The 20,892-nt window shown below is 39.9% G+C and overlaps 1 protein-coding gene across 1 annotated transcript in view; it reads right to left on the minus strand.

The window, feature by feature from the left end:
* pcdh17 (protocadherin 17) overlaps positions 1-20,160 on the minus strand; it is a 65,464-nt gene extending 45,304 nt beyond the window's left edge. Inside the window, exons 1-2 of the mRNA XM_043252612.1 lie at positions 19,639-20,160; positions 16,098-18,900 (exon numbers count right to left, since the gene is read on the minus strand). Of these exons, the coding sequence (XP_043108547.1) occupies positions 16,098-18,578 (2,481 nt within the window). The 5' untranslated portion in view covers positions 18,579-18,900; positions 19,639-20,160. The remainder of the gene's footprint in view (positions 1-16,097; positions 18,901-19,638) is intronic.
* Between the last annotated feature and the right edge of the window lie 732 nt (positions 20,161-20,892).

Genomic DNA, 20,892 nt, shown 5'->3' on the forward strand with positions numbered 1-20,892 from the left:
CAGACAGACAGTTAGAATAAAGACACAATAAAGACCATGTTATAATATAAATAAAAGTCACACATATACCCCTAGATGGGTCATGAAAACAGAGGGAAAGAGAGCAACAAATGAAAAAAAAAAAAAAAAAAAAATATATATATATATATATATATATATATATATATATATATATATATATATATATATATATATATATATATATATATATATATATATATAATTCATTTTGATCAAAGATGGGAAAATTTGTGAGGAGAAAAAAAAACCTTGTTCAAAACTAATTTGTTCAAAGATGTGCACCTCTTGTTCCTGTATTATTCCCTTTCAAGTAGTGAGCCCTGCGGTTCGGCCAAAATGTGCCCTGCGATTTCACCGACAGCTTAACAACCTCACTTCCCACGTTGCACTGCATGTTTTACTTCCGCAGAAATCTCCCACATAATTTGATTTCGTTTGGGTGAAGTGTGTGGGACTAATTAGAATTTCAAAAAGGTGTTACATGGAAGAGAACCCCGGATGAGACAGTTAGCATCAAACAGCGTGACAGTTAATCCTTATCTGAACCCTGTAGTTTGGAAAAAGGATAAGTGGTTTCTAAAAACGCAAACACGATACTGCAAGAGATAATGCAAGTATATTAGAAACAGAACCATCCACAAATGGACTGCTCGCTAATTACGAGCGTTTCTCGGTGCATAACGCCAACGTGTTTCTTGAGCGAAAGGGTGTTAAAAGTTTCTGCTGGCGGCTTTGAGGTACTGCTTTGGAAATGTCAAGCACACTTCTGCTTCATTGAATGTGAAGACAAACAAACACATGTGCAATCTGCTCACTCTCATTGGATAAGGTCACCCGTTGGGTTCACGGCTGGAGCAGTGCCGTCAGGGGTCGGTCAGAGTGCGGGGTGTTTCGAATTGGCACGGCTTCATGCTGAGGATACAGAGCTACGGCACATGTCTCTCTGTTACCGAATGCAGCGGCGTGTAATTGATTTGTTAATCATCCGAGGTCGCTCCTGAAAGCCCAGAGCCTCACACAAAAGACTCCTGCATTCCTCCTGATTCTCCTCCACTGGTGGTCCAGACCTCCCTGAGGACACCTCTCAGAAGAGCACAAAGCTTTTAAAGCACTTTAAAAACAAACAATCTCATACACATGCCAAAGGTCTGGTCCACTGCGTCCTCTTACATTCATAAACATCGACATACTTTTAAAAATCAACAAAATGCTGTGCTTAGCAGCCTTTACATTGGCTATTCAATGCTCAATTGTTCTTGTTGTTTCAAAGGTTGTATAAATTTATAATCAATACATAAATACAATACATAATATATATACATATTTTCTGATGTTTTTCTTACATAGGGCTATGTAATGTAATATGTCGCTGCGCTCAGTGAATGTGCTAATACATACAATTATGTAAGATATGTATTACATAACCTTGCTATTCTCTGTATTATTTTATTACACAGACACACACACACACACACACACACACACATACATATGTGTTATGTAGAAGGTTTTTTTTTCTTTTTGCTCAGTATAAAATTTTGTGCAAATGAGGATTTGTTACCGCTAACATTATTTTAAAATGAAGAAGACATTTCATCTGCTCTGAACATTTCACACATAAAAGCATAACATTTCCATAACATTTATTTTACATTCATGTTTTTGATAATCTAAATCATCTTAAAAATAAATTCCCTAAATGTAATGCATGACCTACAACAAAAATTGCAAAGAAATTAAACATGTCACGAAGGCAAGGAAGGTAAATATAGCACAGAAGAATTTGAGCGTTAAGAAGCGCAAGGTGAAGACAACAGTGTTAGAACCGGAAAATCAATACACTCAAATCTTCCCAAGCTTCTTAGCAGCTAGCTATATCAACCTGCTTCATCCCAAACATATCCCCTCATTAAAGACAATGAGGCATGACAAGAAAGCGAGATTGAGAGACAAACTGTAACCTAAGCCTTACAAGTGCTCAACTTGTACATCAAACTTTTACAGCCCATGTTGGTGAGAAGTGCACAAAGCGATTCTCCATGTTGCTGGAGCCGCCATTATTAGTTTTTCCATTTTACGTAACGGAGGCCTTTCGAAAATTTCAAGCCAAACCACAAAACACATCCAACTAGACGTCGGCCCTCGATATCGGTCCTATCTGCTCGCTGTTAAAAGGCAGGAGCTGGGAACTTAAATGGAGCTGTGGTCGGGATTCTCCGGCCTCGACGCAGGAGATTAAATTATCGCTGGATAAGTATCTGAGAGGTTGCGTGTGGGAGCGCGCTGGAAGTTGGATCTGGAGTTGAGCTGAGGTAACGACACTTGGTCGTCTTTCAAACGTAAAACAGATAACGGGCACGCCAGGCTAACCCTATTTAAGCACGATAACCCGTCGGCCAATAGACTTAGAACACCCACCAATAGGGTTAACTCTGCTAAAGAAGGTGTTAAAACTAGTGTGCAGCAGGTCAAAGACCTCTTAATCTTTCCTTAGAAAAACACCCTATGCGGTTTGCAGACGGTGAGCGCAGCCTAGTCCTGGACCACCTGTTAGTGATTTGGGAGCTGAGGCTATCATCAGCTTTACCTAAGCCACCCCCAGGGGTCGTGCAAGACATGCTGCGTTTGGCCACTTGTCATGGGCGTGCGTGGAAACTGTCGAAATGAGCAGTTCTCAGCTGGTTTTGCTCCAGGATCCAGATTTTACGATGTAAAAATATTTATTGTGGACTGTGTATATACATATCAAAGATGATAAAATGTCCGCATCAAAAGAAATTCAATAAAGCTCACAGAAGGCCCATTAAATGTAAGTAAAGTGTCTAATTTTAAGGTTTAAATATATTTTTGGAAATTAACAAAATTTGGTTTGGTATTCTTTGTTATATTTATGACAAAATTTAAATAACGTGCTTATTCTGACTTATATAAAAATATATAAAAGTGTAAGGAAGCATATTAAATTTAATTGGTTTTTAAATAGGTTAATTATCAAATGGGCAAAACATAGGATAGTGGCAAATTTACAACTGATTAGTAAAATGCGTCATAAATTGTTTATTTGCTGTAAATTTGCCTGACAAGGTTGTTAAGCTAAATGTCATTTTAGTGGGTAAATTTAGTAAATCAGGGAAAATGTGTGATGTTTATTTTTTTCTCAGAAAAAAAAAAGATAAACTGCAATTAATTTCAACCAAAAATGTTATAAATGATCAATAAAAACATAGTTTTTTTGGTTAAACCTATTTTTTGTCTTTTGTCCATTTATGTATGTAGAATTATTAATAACATCTAAAATAAGTTTTTGTTTTCATAATATATGTATTTGTACTGCATTTTTGTGCAATGCGATATATATATATATAATTTTTTTATACAGTACACATTTAAAAATGTATCAGAATGCGAAGGATCCATTTAGAAACAGTGATTTTAAATGTATGAGTGTAATGAGTAACTGATGCACTTATCGCAAAGTCCGATATGAATGAACGAATGAACCTGATCTCTGCAGAACAAACGATGGATTATTTATGTGCAGCCCTCTCAGTGGTCTGAACGCTGAAAACACTAATGCATCAATGAGCAGTGATGAGTACATGCGATCATATGAGCATGCTTTTCCGATGAGCACAGATATTGTTAATGGAAGCTTTATTTATTTTTTTCTTCAAAGAAGATGAGAAGTTTAAAACGGGATGTCCATGGACTGTTTGTGTTGGTATCACTGAACCGCATCTGTGACATGTACAGCCTCGGGGAATGAAATATCGCTTTCCTCCTCCCCTTCTCCCTGAAATTCCTAACACAGCAGTTCACACGCTTTCTCAAAATAGAGGCTGTTTCACGCCAAACCGCTTCCCGCCATCACGCAGGAACAATCTCCACAGACCGTCAGGCCGGCGTGTGAAATCGCTTTTAAAATGTTGAAAATAACAAGGTGGTTTAAAAACCGAAGCGCACTCAATTCGGAGTACGTTATGTCCAGCACAGACCTTAAAGCGGAGCAGAAGAAGCAGGTCCACCTCTCAGCATCTCCTGAAGGCTCCCGTTGAACAACAAAATATTCATTAGCAGCAGATGGAAATGAGAAACAAGAGACTGTGTGTTGCTGCTGACCTCTTTTTTCGTTGTTTTATTTTTTACTTATACACTTAAACTTGCAAATTACATTCTGCCACAAAGATAGAACCAGATGCTTGCAAAAGTTGCTGACACATTTCAAACCGGTTGCAAGTGTTTTTTCGGTACAGTAATATTCAGACGGTTGCTAGGGTGACTGCTAGGGTTTTAGGTGGTCACGTTCACGCCGAGATGCAGTTCTCATGGTTGGGTGTCTGTTCAAATCCCCAAGCATGAATGATAACATGAGCCCTGGAGCAAGCAGCACTAATTACAAAACACCGAACTAGCCAGAGCGTTTTGCAATGCATAATGAAAGGAGGGCGGTTAAACATATCCACTCCCGGAGCATTTTGGAAACAAGCAAAGCAAATGAGTTTCAGATCTCTTCCCAAATTAGTTTACAGCATACCACTTCAACACAAACACTTTTTTTTCCCCTTACAAACACATGATATAATCTATACCAGAGCAATGATCACGTAAAGTGGTTCCCATGAGCCCGGCGTAGAACCCAGAAGCCCTGAGACCAGACTCCATTCATTAGCGCGGCAGCCTTCCTCTGCAATCCGAAATGCTTTGATAAAGATTAAAATGTTGCCAACTGACTCTTGAATTTAGGTCACGGGGAGATGATAAACAATTCATAAGCACGGCCCAAAGTTAAATATATAATATGATTCAATATAGTAATGAAAGAAAGCATTGTTAAGCTGCTAGACTCTCCAAACAACTCCAGAAAGAGATGCCCCACACACAAACACAAACACACACACACACACACACACACACACACACACCCGTTCACACATAAAAGCCTGCGCGCATTACAGTTGTGGCAACTCTCAGAACAATTGTCTTTCACTCCAAGGTGACTCGTTCTCTCTCCATTTCCATTTCTCTCAGGGTCAGCTACGTGCATCTCTCTTTATGCGCGCGTATAAATTGAGAAAAGCGAGGTTTTCTTAATGCAATGCTGTCAGAACGTCCCGCAGCAGCCCTGTCCGCTGTGCATTAAGAACCTGTCAGCCAGAGTATGGAATTAATCAGCAAACCCCTGAAGAAACAATTGCATAATCTAAAGCTATAAACTCAGCCGACCTTGCCTTCAAACGCGCTTAAATTTCCACCTTCAAACTGAAGATTGAGGGTCTGAGTCAATAGATTTCTCTCTCCTTCCTGCCCTCCAATCTTTTCTTCATAAAAAGAGGAATGATTGACTATTCCTTCTACCTTCCCAACAGTTCTGAATATAATTCCATAAGAGTTCTTTTTTTTTTTTTTTTTTGAAAGTGACCTCTGCTTTGGCTTCGCTATACCTTTTTGTTTGTTTTGAAAATACAGACTCCTGCCTCGGATTCCTCGGAATGGTGGTGATAAGGGTGGGATTCTGTCCTGAATTCATCTTCTTTTCACAACTTGTCTCCAGTCGTTTTCATGTCTGATCATTTTTGTGACTATTAAATCCATTTAGGGCTGCAATTATGTTCTGTAATTAAGACAAGGCAGACTTTTGACTATCGGCATAAATTACAATATCATTATTGAAGCTTGTATAAATTATCATGCGGTGTTATGTTCTGCAGACAACACCGAAGGAATTAAACCTGTTAGCTTTTTTTACGATCAAATATTCTATCCATACAGACATAAAAATATATAGATGTGTTTGAAGAACGAGATAAAAATCTTTAGGACAGGCCAGGACATCTGTGGTTATTGGAAACCTCTTTTATTAAGATATGAGCATATATATTTTAGTTTATTACATTATATTTTAGAATAGTTTTACCTTTTTGTCCTTTCAAGTCAGTTAGGTTAACTGGAATATCCTCTGTGTTTCACAAAAGAATCAATGTCATAAATGTGACTAAATTCTGAGAGAATTTTCATTTTTTGGGTGATCTTTTTTTATTTTTTTCACCAAGGGTGAAATACACCTTTAAAAACATACAGCCCGAAAGGCATTCACATCTCTAAGCCCTGCATATTCACTGACCTTAGATCCGGCTCAGAATAGAGGCAACGGATTTCGAGAGCACCACTTCATTTATTAACAAATCAATTGACGGAAAGGTGTGAAGATTGCTATGGTGACAGGATAATCTAATCATCAGAAATTTGGATTTGGTCGTCAGTGACATGAGCCATTGCACCTCTGATGTGAAATGACAAGAGCATAGAGAGAGCATGTACGAGAAAGCGAGGCTGCAATTATCAGCTCCGAGTGTGTTAGTCGTCTTTTAGAAAACAACCCTCCGACTGGACCGGGCAGTTATGAACCTCTCACTCTTTGAATCAATCAATCGTGCAGAGACTGTGGATTGATCTAACTTTAAAAGGGCGCCAAGAATGACGGACTGATGGTGCGTCTTTCAAGGCGCATTAATTTTGTTATGTGCTTGTAACGTGAGCATGTTTTGATATACTGTTTTTGCAAATATAATTGGATAGCTATACATTCTGGTGTTTAAGGGCTGTGATACAATACAGATACTTGAGTGAGGCATTGATTTACAATCTACTCTCAGAAACCTTGCCTTTGTCTACTGTATTAAACTGATGAACGATAAACATTATCTGCCTGATTTTTGACTTCTCTGTAAAAATCAATGTTTCATAATATGCCAACATCTTATGCTATTTCTATGCCGTTTGAATTAAACAATGAAAAAATTAATGGTATCTGTTCAAGAGGTTCTAGTTGAAGTTGTGCACTTTCATATATAATTGACAACTAAATAAAATAAAATGTAACTGATATATATATATATATATATATATATATATATATATATATATATATATATATATACATATATATATATACATATATACACACTAATGATTAACCTTATTGCTGCATAAACAGTAAAATTATAAAATAAAACAATTATAATAAAATAGTACAACTTCCTCCTTGAATGAGGATTGAAACCAAAATTTTAAGATTTAATTTTCACTATTAGCAAATAAAATCTGACAAATCACAGTTAAATAATAGGAATAGTAATGACAATATTAATAATAGTATATAATAATAATAACAGCAAATTAAATAAAGTAAAATCTCACAATTGGACATTTTTTTAAGGAAAAGCAAACTTTCCTACGTTTCTACAGCCACCATAATAAGCATTACGGTTTCTCCCATTCATTTTCCCATGAGCAGTGTCACCTGTCACCGTACATATGTCTTCCTGTATGTCTCTGCCTGAAATGCCGCATTATTGAAGTCAAGCATACAGAAAAGGACATTTGTCTCACAAAAACAAATACACAGAAGAGAAGAACCATAAACAAATAGAAGGTTTTTGCAAGTCAAGCATTTTCCCACTCTATTTACTAGGATTAAGAAAAACAAACAGAAATAAGAGCCCCATAAAAACTGCCAGCCATTTTCTTTGAGAGCTGACAGCCCTCAGCCCATCAGTGCAGGTGAAAAGATGTAACTGTAGACAGATAAGACTGTGTACAAAACATGAGTGCTGACAAGCTCACTCATTAAACTTGACCGGGCCACAGATGCGGGGTTTATGTTACCAGCCGGCCCTGTCACATGGCAATCCGATATCTCGAAAGAGAGCCATCTTCCTGCGCACAACACCTCACTGGAAAGACAGGCCCGAAGCCAGGAGCTATCTTTAGGTATTTCACTAAAGCGTGAGGAATAAGAGACGAGAAGAGTATGAAGAACTTGTTCGAACATCACCCTGAGGCGGACAAGAACTGTGCAAATTTACTGTTTATGCTAGCGGGAATTCTTTAATTACTATTTTCTTTGACAACATTAATGGCATCAGGACGTTGCAACCAGCAACACGTCTGTTGGATATTTACAAAGAGTTCCGCAAATCGAAAAACGACATGATGCGAGAAAAAAAAGAGACCGTTAGGAAGTGGTAATCAGATCTCTCTTTACTTCCCAGAGAGAAAAAAAAAAACAAAAAACAAAAGACCACAATTCCCAGTGTGAAAAACGTACATAAGAACACATCTGTCGAACGAAAAAAAAAAAAAAAAAAAAGATATGTTGATTGGACAACTGCCAACGCTAAATAAAAGATGTTCCACATCGTTTGACATTGAAACAAGACGCCGTTTTTATCGTTACCTTATACATGTGAATTCCCAGATGTGTGCTTTGTGAATTTTAATGCTGATGTACGAACTTTGTCTTTGATGAAAAAAATTAATAAATAAAGGAAAGCAAACAAACGCGACCTTAAGTGGATACTGCCATTTAAACAGCTTAGCAGAAGCAGCCCCATGGGAGGTATACCAAGAACCCTTCAGGGTCTAGAGTGGCCCTGCAGGGGAACTGACGCAATCTGCAAATAATAAAAGGAGAGATGGTGCTTGAAAGCACAGCTTGCGATTGAACAATGCTCCACGATTTCTGCCACATAGAGAAAGGACGCAGCAGAGAGCTGCGAGGACTGGCTTCCCCATGGCCAAACATACCGCAACAGACAGCTGTGTGTGTTTTTGCTGTGAAGACACAGAGAAAACGATCTGTTCGCATTGATTAAGAGCAGAATTTGCAGAAGTTGCTGCTGTTTTCTTTGGCTAGAAATTTTGGAATCGACAACCGCAATTACTAACAGTCGCGTCTTGTGGTTTGCCTGTTAATATAACAGCTTACAGTAGTTGTGGTTTGAATATTGGCTCTTAATCACAGAGCATGAACACATTTGTGAGTGAATTCTGATCGCAAATGCTTTCAAGAACAAATAATTTATCAATAACTATCATATTAAAATTATACTTTAAATTGTAGGACAACTGAAACCACATATGCAACATATGTTTGCTGAGAGTGGTAACAGACTAGGGAAGAGGACCTTATATGGAGATGGTTTGGGGCGTGTTTTATGCAAACACTGTGCACACAAACTTGTTTAATAATAAATTAATGTTCGTACAAAGGAACTTTTAATATGACTTTATGATTGATCAACACAGTTATTAGTCAATTAAACAGAATAGCCAAAGTTTTTATAATAGCTATAAATATGAACGCCTATTACCACAGCAACTGAAGTATCAAAGATGGCGCATCTTAAAATCTCAATGTCTTTTTACAATTATTTCATTAATACGATTTTTTTTTTATCTAAACTTAATTTAACTTGACTTGTCACCTTTAAAAAATGAAATTCATTTGCAAGATGCAAAAAAGCAGTGCTACGTAGTACAAAAGAAAAAAAAAACAGTGTAAAGCGAAAAACACTCTAAATTAGATCTAACAGACCTATTCTGTTACTTTGTGAATGTAGTCTTTCACTATCTGCCGATGTGTGAGATTTCATTTCATTCATTAAATCCAGAAAATAACTTCTAGTCCTAGCCCTTGTTCCATTATTCGTTTTCCTGTCTTGGCCTTCATTCTGGTCTTGTAATTTGATTTTGGCTTTGTGTTTAGGAGCCACACTGTTCACACAGCTAGCATTAACTATTTACAAGTTGCTAAAGCATTCAGTAGGAAGGACCAAGGGCAGAGGTCAGCCATTTGACACGTGTAACCTAGCAGATTTCTGGCTTAGCCTCTGCATCGTTTAAACATGCAGATGATGTTTTCGTTTCTAATTAAAGAGCAGTTGTCTTATTGAGTGTCTGGTCTCAAAAACTAAGCGCCACATGGCTAAAAAGGCTAGCTGGCAATTGGTGCCGGAGAAAAAGAGAGAGAGAAGTGTACACACAACCATAAGCCATCTGAAATGTGGGCGTCACTCTGCCCGACACCACTGACACAATCTAAACCATGTTCATCAGGGTTAGCTTATCCCACTATCCAAAACAAACAAGCACATAAGCAACCAAACCTTTGACAGCAACTCCAACGCCAATGCCCTCAAGCGTTAGCAAGGCTAGCTTTAGCCAGTACTGTTCGTGTGGAGGAGCCAGAACAAATATTGACAGGGAGTAACTGGGACTTGTTTCCCAAACACCCCACCGTGCAATGTCCTTGTGGACAAGGAACGAGAAACACTGGTGTTTACTGTGAAATCAATAGAAAAAAGAACATTTTGTTGCAGGTATAATTTAAACAAACACCAAGAGTTTTGATGTTCAATTTCTCAAAAAAGTTCTACTCTACTATGTCCTTCTCTGAGTCGACCAAGCAAATTAGTTTAAGTGCCTCAGTGTTTTTTTTCCCCCTTGAGGGTCAATTCTTGTGGTCTTATAACTCCGGAATATTTCTCCTTTTCACATTCAGAACAAACAGGTTTTAGAGCTTAAGTAATTAAATAACCCCTGCTCCGTAAGAGCATTATTTGCCTTCTGCGCTTTGCAAAAATGACACATTAACTAACATAAGCATCTAAAATGATCCGTGCTATACTCTCTTAGATCAGCACCGCTCTTGTCCCAGACGTGCTTTCAGTTTTCAAATATGGAAATCCATCATGAAAATATGAATTATTAAATGTTTAAAATGATGATTATCTAAACAAAGACTGAAATAATCATAAACCATTTCAATATTTATGAGAAGATCATTTCTAAATGTGTCAAAAACTGTCCCACAGCTGTGGCATCATTTTTACCAAAGCAAATAAATCCTAAAAATGTTCTCCAAAGATAATGCACTTGTTTAGGAGAGAATATTGTCGTTTCCAATCAAGCTGTAATTTTATCAAATTATGCAAAAAAGTGCGATGATACAGTTTTATAGTCATTTCCAGCGCAAAAGCTGTTATGCTATTTGAGACGTGACGGAAATGACTATGGAACATTAATAATAGCTATAACTATATTTAGATTGAAGTTAAGTTTATTTTCTGAATGTCGTCTGGGCCATACAGTTAAATAAAATATGAAACATCAGCACTGTAAACTATAGCAGTCTCTCTGGCTCCAAATTCACTGACATAAGATGTATTTGGTCACAAAGAAGGATAGGAAGAAATCCGACAGCCTCTCATATCCGTTCGTTTCTCCAGACCATATGTATCGTTCACTCATCCATCCATCCATTCATTCGTCTGTGCATTCAGAGGCACGTCGTCAATCTAGCCCAACGACTCCGGCACAATGACTTTCTCAAGATTAATTCCATCGTTCAAGCGGAACTGTACAAGGGCGGGGTAAAATTACGAATGCGTTTATGAGTTATTAATGGCCTCGGCCCGCTGGTTCCCAAACGGGTCTGGGGTTCCAAACCACGCAGGGCTGGGTTATAGAGCTATACAACTCAATAAATAATTCAATGGCATTACTTGGATTTCCAGAATTGCCATACATTATACATGCAGTTCAACAAATGTCTCTACTATTATACACATATCTGTACACTTCAGCTGTGCGGTAATTAATCGCCTAAATGTGTGCCAAAAAACTACAGAGATCTTTTCACCCTCCCTGCTACATTTTTCATGCTGAGGTTTTGACACACTTCAGTGCACCCAAAGAAAATCAGCGACCACGTGAAGGAGGAAGGGAGGGGAGGACAGACGGATGGATTTTTTTGTTGTTTCTGGCTTCGCGGGATTGATTTTCATCTCCTGAAGAACTGGGCTAATCTCAATCCTTCGTCTAATCTGGATTCAAAGCACTTGAAACCCAAGGCTTCTTCGCAGATGAAAACAAAACAAAAAAAAAAACAGTTTGGGCAGCGTACATGATTACATATGAATGAAGGATTAAGTAAAAAATGACCAAAATGTGAACACATTCATTTATTGAAGGTGAGGTTTTGTGGTCACGGACTTCCGTTGTTAGCAAGAAGCGGTGTGAGAAATTAAAGACGTTTATTGTGACATTCTAGTCTTGTTCTGTTAAATTTGATGATTAATTAATGAGCAAGTAAATGTAGCAGAGGATTGTTTGAGTTCAGAGCACACACACGCACAATAAACAGCCACATAAACAGTGATCAAAAGGTAAAAGAAAAATAAATATATATATATATATATATATATATATATATATATATATATATATATATATATAACACCTGCAACTCTAGAAGGCCTAAAGCTTGGAGAAATCAAACAAACAAAGGCAGGATTTACTGTAGAGTCTCATGTGCACCGTTTAGGCCTGCCAGACAAGTGCTGTTTAGATTTCCCTCGTATACTGCAGAACACATCGATCACGTGTGTATATCAAAACCACCTATCAATAATTCAGCGCGAACACACCATCTGAAAATATGAACAAGACACCAAGGGCAGAAGAAAGAACAAATTTCATACGCAAAAGCTAAAGAAGGACGAGCTGGGACCGAAAGAGGAGGAAGAACTCCTTTCCGAACTTTTATGATTATCTCTCCTTGATCCCTATTTCTTTCTTTCAGTCTTTTGTCTTTAACTCCAAGCCGTAAACAAACGCTCTATTTCTCAGACAGGGAGCTTAAAGGGAGGGGGAAAAAAATCTTTTCAAAATATGTGATCTAAGCCACGGTACACAAAACTACAGAAGAAGAGAAGAGAAGAGAAGAGAAGAGAAGAGAAGAGAAGAGATTTGGAGGACAAACAATGGGCTGTAACAGCCATCAAGGGGAAATGTTATGACTCAATTTGCAAGCACACACATACACACACACATATACTAATACCCCTCCCACACTGCACACACACAATGTACCATATAATGCAGCATGCAAGGACAGAACCATTAGCATGCATGACTGTGCTCTCACTCCTGCTGTCCCACTGCAAAACACACACACAGTGCGCGAGAGAGAAAGAGGGCACTAAACAGATTGTCAGACATTGACTCTCTCATGCCTTGCCATTTGACAGTATTTCGCTTCAGTTCCCAAAGCAATACATCTAGAACTCATGCGGCAATTTGATTACCTGACAGACGCTTTTATCGCTCAATTTTGCAAAAAACAAGGTGACAGAAACCCAATCTCTATGAAACACTGTGACTTCAGCGCACCACACAACAGCATTATGCCACAAGCACAACTACAGTCCACGCATCAAAGCAGTTACTCAACAGCATGATTTGTTGTCCCACTCCTCTCTTTTTGTTTTGAGGTGAGTTTAATGGAATAGCTCAGATGGACAATCCCTGGAGGTACATCACTATTGTCCGCTGGCATATTCCCTCCAACCGCTGACCTTTACAACTTGAGTGTATCAAGCCCGCTGCCCTCCCCCGATTGCTACTCCTGCCTTACTTGTTTGACCTTAAGCGGATCAGCTGACCTCTCTGTTTACGATAAAAACAAAAAAAAGAAAGATGTAAGCATCAAAAGATGTTAAACTGCAAGCAGCTGTCACTACATCAACATCTTTTATAGTCACGCTTACAGAAAAATTTGATGGCAAACACTGCATGTGCATTCAAATCAAGCCTCATTCACTTTGCTGTGCGCTTGCAAGACACTGAAGGCAGACTGTCGCCACCTAGGGGACACTTTTATAGCCGTGAACGCCGACCATGATGCTCACAGCAGCCGTATCAGCCTCTGGCTCATCCTCACACACATTTCCTCTCTCTAAAACTGAGGTAAGTAAGAGGATGTTATTTTCACTTTATCAGCAAATTATGAGATTTTCCTGCAAATAAATCTATGACTATATATTAGCTCAAATATGCCGTTAAGTATGTTGCAGACATAAGGGTGGATATTAAATGCTCTCTAGATGAAAGAATTAAGAAAATCCCATGCTACCAGGTTGGAAGGATACCACCGAAGATTTTCTTAAACCTCAATTCACCATTAAGTAATAGATCCAGACGCCTGTGGTGCAATTAAGCGTTATTACATCCCTTTATCCAGGAAACTTTTCTCGGCCAATCGAATTACACTTCTCATTCTGTTGTGTTCTCAGAGAGCAGACCGATCTGGTGCTGTAATTGACCCTGAACCTCTTTTCATTTCAGATGTAGGCTATTACTTCAATGGACAGCTGTTCTCAACCTCTGGATCAACTACTATAAAACACCATTAAGGAGCTCCTGGTCGCTGCTGCTGTGAAAAGCATTTGAAATGCCCTTGTGCAGCTGTTGTAGCAAGCACTGGGAACATACATATATATATATATATATATATATATATATATATATATATATATATATATATATATATATATATATATATATGTGTGTGTGTGTGTGTGTGTGTGTGTTTATATATGTTTATATGTCTATTTATTTTCAGCTTTCAGGCTACCTCTAGCTTCGATGACAGATGTAGATGACAGCACACGAACACATCGATCGACAGGGACTGGAATGGGAGGGATTTCTAACATTTTTTATAACCTCTCAACTGGGATTCACATTTCTATGGCTCTTTTTTAATCTCACCCTCTCTCTTTTCCAAGCCAGGGGAGAGGAGAGCCAGATTGTTTTACGGGTTCAGTAACAGGATAGCAGATCTGCCTCTCGCCACACTTCTGCTGTAAATAATGGAGAGTATATCCTGTACTGTATGGATCTGTGTAAACACAAAACGCATGTACGTGTCTTGGAGCTCGCTTGTTGAAGGTTGTGAGAGAAAAGGGCATGTATCTATGCTGTAGTGCTAGCGTCTGTGGTTTGATGAGACCTCTGCAGTTATTCTGCTCATTATTAAAGGGCTCAGAATAATGGGCCTCACTCTGACCTATGACCTGCAGCTGGGATGCGATGAATAGCAATGCACACGCTCACACAATCATGCGGCAGCAAACACACAGATCTAGAGAACGTTAATGACAAGACATCCATGAAAACCATTAAAATACAAAATTCAAGCTTATCCGTAAACACTTTCATATAACTTTTTCTTTTAAAATGAGCGATAATGCTAATGCGCTCTGGATGGGACGAGTTAGTCATTAGAGGTTTGTTCAAATCTTTAACCTTAAATATGAGAAAAAGCAAAACAAGCATGTAAAAATACAGGACAGACACGCACACATACATTTAAAACAAGTTCTTAAGTAGAGATATTACAAAGAAATGTGTATATAAAACTGATTCAAGGCATGAACCAAAAGAAAGCTAAATTAATTTTTTCCAGCTATAATCTCAGTCGCTGCACATGCATGCGTACCTGATGTACAGAGTTTAAAGAGGTGACTTTAGCCTCATCTGACACGACAGATTTCAAATGACTTTAAACTGGCTTAGCAGCACAGACACACATAAGTTGTCACTGGCTTAACCAAATCGCTCCACACAAAGACGTATTAGCAAGGAACGAGGAAATCTGGGGAAGCTCTTTCTTTCTTTCGTTGAAAAGCAGTTCGGGCGTCTTTAATAGAGAAAGGATTGTCACAGTGTTCTTGAGTACGAAGGTGAGACAAACCTGCTGAGTAAGTAATACGGTAAGGATGTTACAATGCCAAGACTGAAAATTGAAACGTTTGAGGTAAGGACAAATTGCATTACATTGGATGAAAATACATATTTATTGGACCTAGCGTATGAGCAATAGCAGAAAAGGAAAAAAAAAGAAAACAAGAACATTAATTCTGTCACTGTAAGAGGCAAAGCATAGAAACCTTACATTCAAAGCGCCACAGGAAAATACATATTGATCGAAGCTCTATTCATTTGCAATATAGTAGTGAGAAATATATTCTAGGAAAGAGCAGCAAATCAACATGGTACGGCCGTTATGAAATAACAAGCCTTTAGGGCTGAACCTGTCAGTGCATCAAATCTCTCCACACCAGAGGTAACATCAAAACAATATCTCCAGAACAGAATTGTGTTCCATACTCAATTTCCTCTTAACGCATTACTTGAAACAATATGAGCAAAGCTAGATTTCAAAAAACGATAGCTTAGTGCTTTTCAGCATCTGGCAACGGGTGGAGAACGACTCGTGTTTCATATTATCACCGGTTGTGATCCCCTTCCCCCCCCACGCTGTGATTCACCAGCTGCTTTGTATGCACACACATCTACTCATCCATTCATGTATTGACCTAGTGAGACAGAGCAGGACAAGAGGGGGATGGAGGGTAATAAGGAAGGAGAATATAAGTTGTCGTTCTTACCTGTATTATTGACATCCTGTTCACTGGCGTCTCGGTGGTGTTCGTAACAGGTCCTGTGAAACTGGTGTGACAGCCAACGTGCCCTTGAGGAACACTGAGGTTGTTGGCTGTGGGTTTGAGGTACATGACCTCTGACCTAGGAGAGCTGAGGGGCAAACGAGTTTGGTAGTCAAAGTACATGGGAGAGGTGGCCAGGGAGGGACTGCTGACAACGTTCATCACGTTCATGGTGTCCCGCTCCTCCACTTCGCTCTGCACCAGCATGATGTCATTCTTGTTGATCTTCTTCTTCTTTCCCTTGCCAAGTTGTGGGTGAGTGTACTCTGCGATCCGACAGTTGTATGTGCGGATCTCCTTATTTTCCCGTTTACACTTGACTGCTATGGTGATCATGGCAGCAAGGAGCATAATTGAGATGATACTCAGGGTTACTATTAGCGGGAGCGACATGTCCCAGTTATGGTGTTCTGCGTTGATGCGTGGTTCACCCTCTGGTAAGGGCCCGGAGTAGGCTTTGACGATAAGTTTGGCCATGGCGGACAGTGACGGCTTGCCATGATCAGTCACCTTGATGATGAGTTCCACAACAGGTGCCACCTCCTCCCAAAGTGGCTGGGCTGTCCGTACCTCACCCGTCACCGAATCAATCTCAAACAAGTGCTCCTCGTTTCCATCTGAGATCTCGTAGGTGAGGCGCCCGCTCTCGCCAAAATCGTTGTCCACCGCTCTCACGGTGGTGATAATGTGTCCAACTCCCACATTCCGAGGCACATGGATCTCAGCAGTGTCATTCTGAAGTAACGGAAGGACAATGACAGGAATGTTATCGTTAACATCCAGCACGCTGACACGGACAGTGGTGTTGCTCTCCAGGTGAGGGTTACCTGAATCCTTCGCTTGGACCTTGAAGTCGAAATACTTGGTTTGTTCATAGTTGAAGCTCCTCAGGGCATAAATTGCACCGTCAGTGGGTTTGATGTTAACATATGTAGTGATAGACTCCTCGCTAACATTTGAAGGAAGGAGGGAATACGATACAGTACCATTTTGGCCCAAATCTGGGTCATGCGCAAGAACAGAACCAAGGTATTCCCCTGGGATGTTGTTTTCAGGCACCTGGAGAAGGTAGACCATTTTTGTGAAGCGTGGTGCATTGTCGTTTTCATCTAAGATCTTAACAGTGAAAGACTTTGTTGAGTTCAGGGGTGGGTTGCCGTTGTCTTTTGCCACAATAGTGATGTTATACTCGTCCTTTACCTCTCTGTCCAGGGGTCTGTCAGTCACTACTGTGTAGAAGTTATCGTAGTTCTCCTCCAGCTTGAAAGGTACGTTCCCCAAAATTCTACATTGGAGTTGCCCATTGCGGCCTGAGTCTTTGTCTGTGACTCTGACGAGTGCGATCACTGTCCCTGGGGTTGCTGCTTCACTAACCGCCCCCTGACGCACAGCTACGAAACCTATCGATGGCCAGTTGTCATTCCTGTCAAGCACTTTAACAGTGACTTTACAATGGCCAGGAATTGGGTTGGGGCCTTGATCCTTTGCCTGAACATCAATCTCTATAATTGGGTTCTCCTCAAAGTCGATTTTACCCTGAATCTTTATGACACCCGTTCGGGGGTCTATTGAGAACAACTCTTTGATCCTGTCTGGAACATAGCAGCTAAAGGAATAAGTAACTTGTCCATTAATCCCTTCATCAGGATCGGTAGCGTTTAAATCTATCAGTACCATGCCTAGGGGTGAATTCTCGGGGATCTCCACGACATATGAGGGCTGTTCAAACACGGGGCTGTTGTCATTGGAATCAGTGACTTTTACATTAATTTGCATTGTGCCTGATTTGGGATATTCCCCTCCGTCTGTGGCAGTTATAATTAAAGTGTGATGGCTACGTTCCTCTCGATCTAAAGACCTCTGAACGACCAATTCAGGGAATTTGGTTCCATCCCCTCTGGATTTAACATCCAGAGAGAATATGCTATAATCATCCCGCGTGATTTGATATGTTTTCAGGCCGTTCTCCTTAGTGTCAGGGTCATAGGCAGCAGCCAAAGGGAAACGTGTGCCTGGGGCTGCGTTCTCAGATATGTCGATATCAATCTGTTCAGAAGGAAAGCTTGGTGCGTTGTCATTTATGTCCTGTATCTCAACTTTAATCATGCAGATCTCCTTGTCGTTGGCAAACACTTCCATAGAGAGCTGGCACTTGGTGTTTTGTCTGCACAGTGTTTCTCTGTCGATCCGCTGTTTAGTGTATAATAGCCCACTTTCGGGATCCACGTCAATAAGGTGTGGGGCGGAGTTCTCCAACACCCTAAAGTTGGATTTTTTCCCCTGCTCTCCCAGTTCCAGCTCCGCATCCTTGGCAATGTTTCCAATGACGCCCTGTATTTTCTCCTCAGGTATTGAGTAGTTTAAGTTTTTCAATGTCAGGGCTTGCGCCCATAAAAGTAGGAAAAGGAAAACAGAAAGATGCATCCCTTTCAGTGAGAGTGTCTTAGGTTTCTGATGCCTTTTACGCCTCCGACCTGTTGATCTTCCCGGCAATATCACAATTTTTTACCTTCAATTACTGAGCACACATGCCAATTCATGATAAAAAATGTATAAAGTCATCATGTGGGCTTTTCCTTTCAATGCTCCTTTCTTTCCTCTGTAGCAGGGCTCTCTTTATCCTGAGTTTTTACAACAAACGGTAGGGCTGTACAGCTAATTTATATTCTGCTGAACGCCCAGGCGCATTGGAGGCATAATCACAATCCAGTTTCCACAAAGAAATAGCCTTTCCCAGCCTCTTCTCCTGTAATAAAAATAAAAGAAACAAACCTCTATCAGATTATTGCATGAAATATTGCACTTGATGATTGTGATTCTGACATGCAGATTTTAACAAACACCTCGTGTCTCAACATATGCGCTTTTTTTTCTCTGTAGTGTGACCGCGTAATTCTAATGCGTAATTCCTCATTCCCTGGCGAACGACGTGGATGGCATGTCAATCCAACCTTGAGATGCGTCGGAGCGCTTTAGCGCTGAACACAGGTGGATGTTTGTGTTATTCTGCTTTCAACATGTAGGCTAAGCAATGCGTCGAGGATGCGCCATGTGGCACGAAGAGCGTTACGCGCATCAAACGCGCAATTATGGAAAAAGGTGGTGAGCAAATAAAAACGGATAAATCTTTTCCTATGTCCCTGCGTCCTGAAACAGCCGCTTAACTGATGCCATATCTATACCTTGCTGTCTTAAGGCAACCCCCTGAATGCAAATGCGTTGAAATAAGCCTCTTAAACGGCATAATCCGGCTGTTAAATACAATTCTTACATAGTCGCATAAAGCAGAGCAAATGAAACACAATCCCGGATGGTTATTTATACTGCGCTTCTTGAATAAATACGAGAAGAAGCTGTTGCATCCTCTCCGGCACTGTGCGCATCCAGCAGCTCTAGGAGCATATATGACATGTCATCTCATATTTTTTTCAGGGTGACACTTTGGAACAGAATGATGATGATGAGAAACATCACACAGACTTACCTGTAGCCTTATATCCAGTCTAAACACAACCATAACCAAAGATGAGTTACATCCTCCATGTACCTTCCCAATGAGTGGGGGAAGAAAAAAAAACTCCTGCTAGACTGTATGGAAAAATAAAGTGCTCCCCAAAAGTGCGCTTGTAATGTCAATGAGGCTGATTAGGATGCAGTGACTCTCCTCCGCTCATCGACTCAGACTAGAGACGCTTCAGGACAGATATCTTGACCCAAGCGTAAAATATACATCCACAACCGTTGATATCACCAGCGCGAACAGCTTCTTGTACTGCATTGATGCGGGGTGAGACATCCCCGTGATAAATGCGTCCAGTGCCTAATACAAAAAAAACCGAAAAGGGGAAAACAAGAGTGTCCAAAGTTTAAATGTGCATATCAACCGAAAGTGTTCAGTCCAATCCTACTGTCACTAAGACCAGCTGTCAATAACGGAACGGGAATAAATGCACTGTGGTGTGCCGGTGTCCCTTCTGCCTCCTCTGCGCGTTTCTCTCTCTGACTGTCTGACTCTGTCTCATAGTGCATTAAACATTGTTACTGATCCGCCGCCAACCAATAAATGGAGGAGGAGGGGAGTAACACAGCCAATCGCGTTCTCGGAATTCAAATTGTGGGCGGGGATTTCAAAGCGGTCCTTTATGTGAGTGATGTGGACGCGTTTTCTAAGCGCAGACGGGAGTTTATAAAAGACTCTTGTACTTTGAGAGCTCGAGTAGGGTTGGAAATCTTTACGTTAAAGAAACTGCCTTTATTTATGTCGGATTTCAGTAGACAGACTGTCCACAGACACACACACACCATTCAACATACATATTTTAGACCTTCACAGGTGCTCTCGTAGACAGAAGATCCTCATGGTGAAAAACTGTATACCGTCACATAAAAGCATTTGTATACAATTGCCTGATGTCACTGAGAATATTTCCACCTCAGTGTTACCGGTTTGGAATTGATAAGGAGTTGCTTGAGTTGCATTGATAAAGCTGTTGAAGCTACATACGGCTAACAAAAAAACAAAAAACAAGGATAGAAATCTGCAGGCTATACAAGTGAATGCTTGTTATTATTCACTGAGCTTTCTAGAACTCTCCAGTTTCACAGATTGAAGTTGTATGTCTGTCTTGTTTCTCTTGTTTCTCTCATTTCGGTGCTGGTCTTTTATTTGGCCTTCGGGCATTAAAGAAAGACAAACACACAAACACAAGTAAAATATATATATATTTTTTAGAGCTTG

Source organism: Puntigrus tetrazona, chromosome 11 (genome assembly GCF_018831695.1).
Source record: "Puntigrus tetrazona isolate hp1 chromosome 11, ASM1883169v1, whole genome shotgun sequence".
NCBI lineage: Eukaryota > Metazoa > Chordata > Actinopteri > Cypriniformes > Cyprinidae > Puntigrus > Puntigrus tetrazona.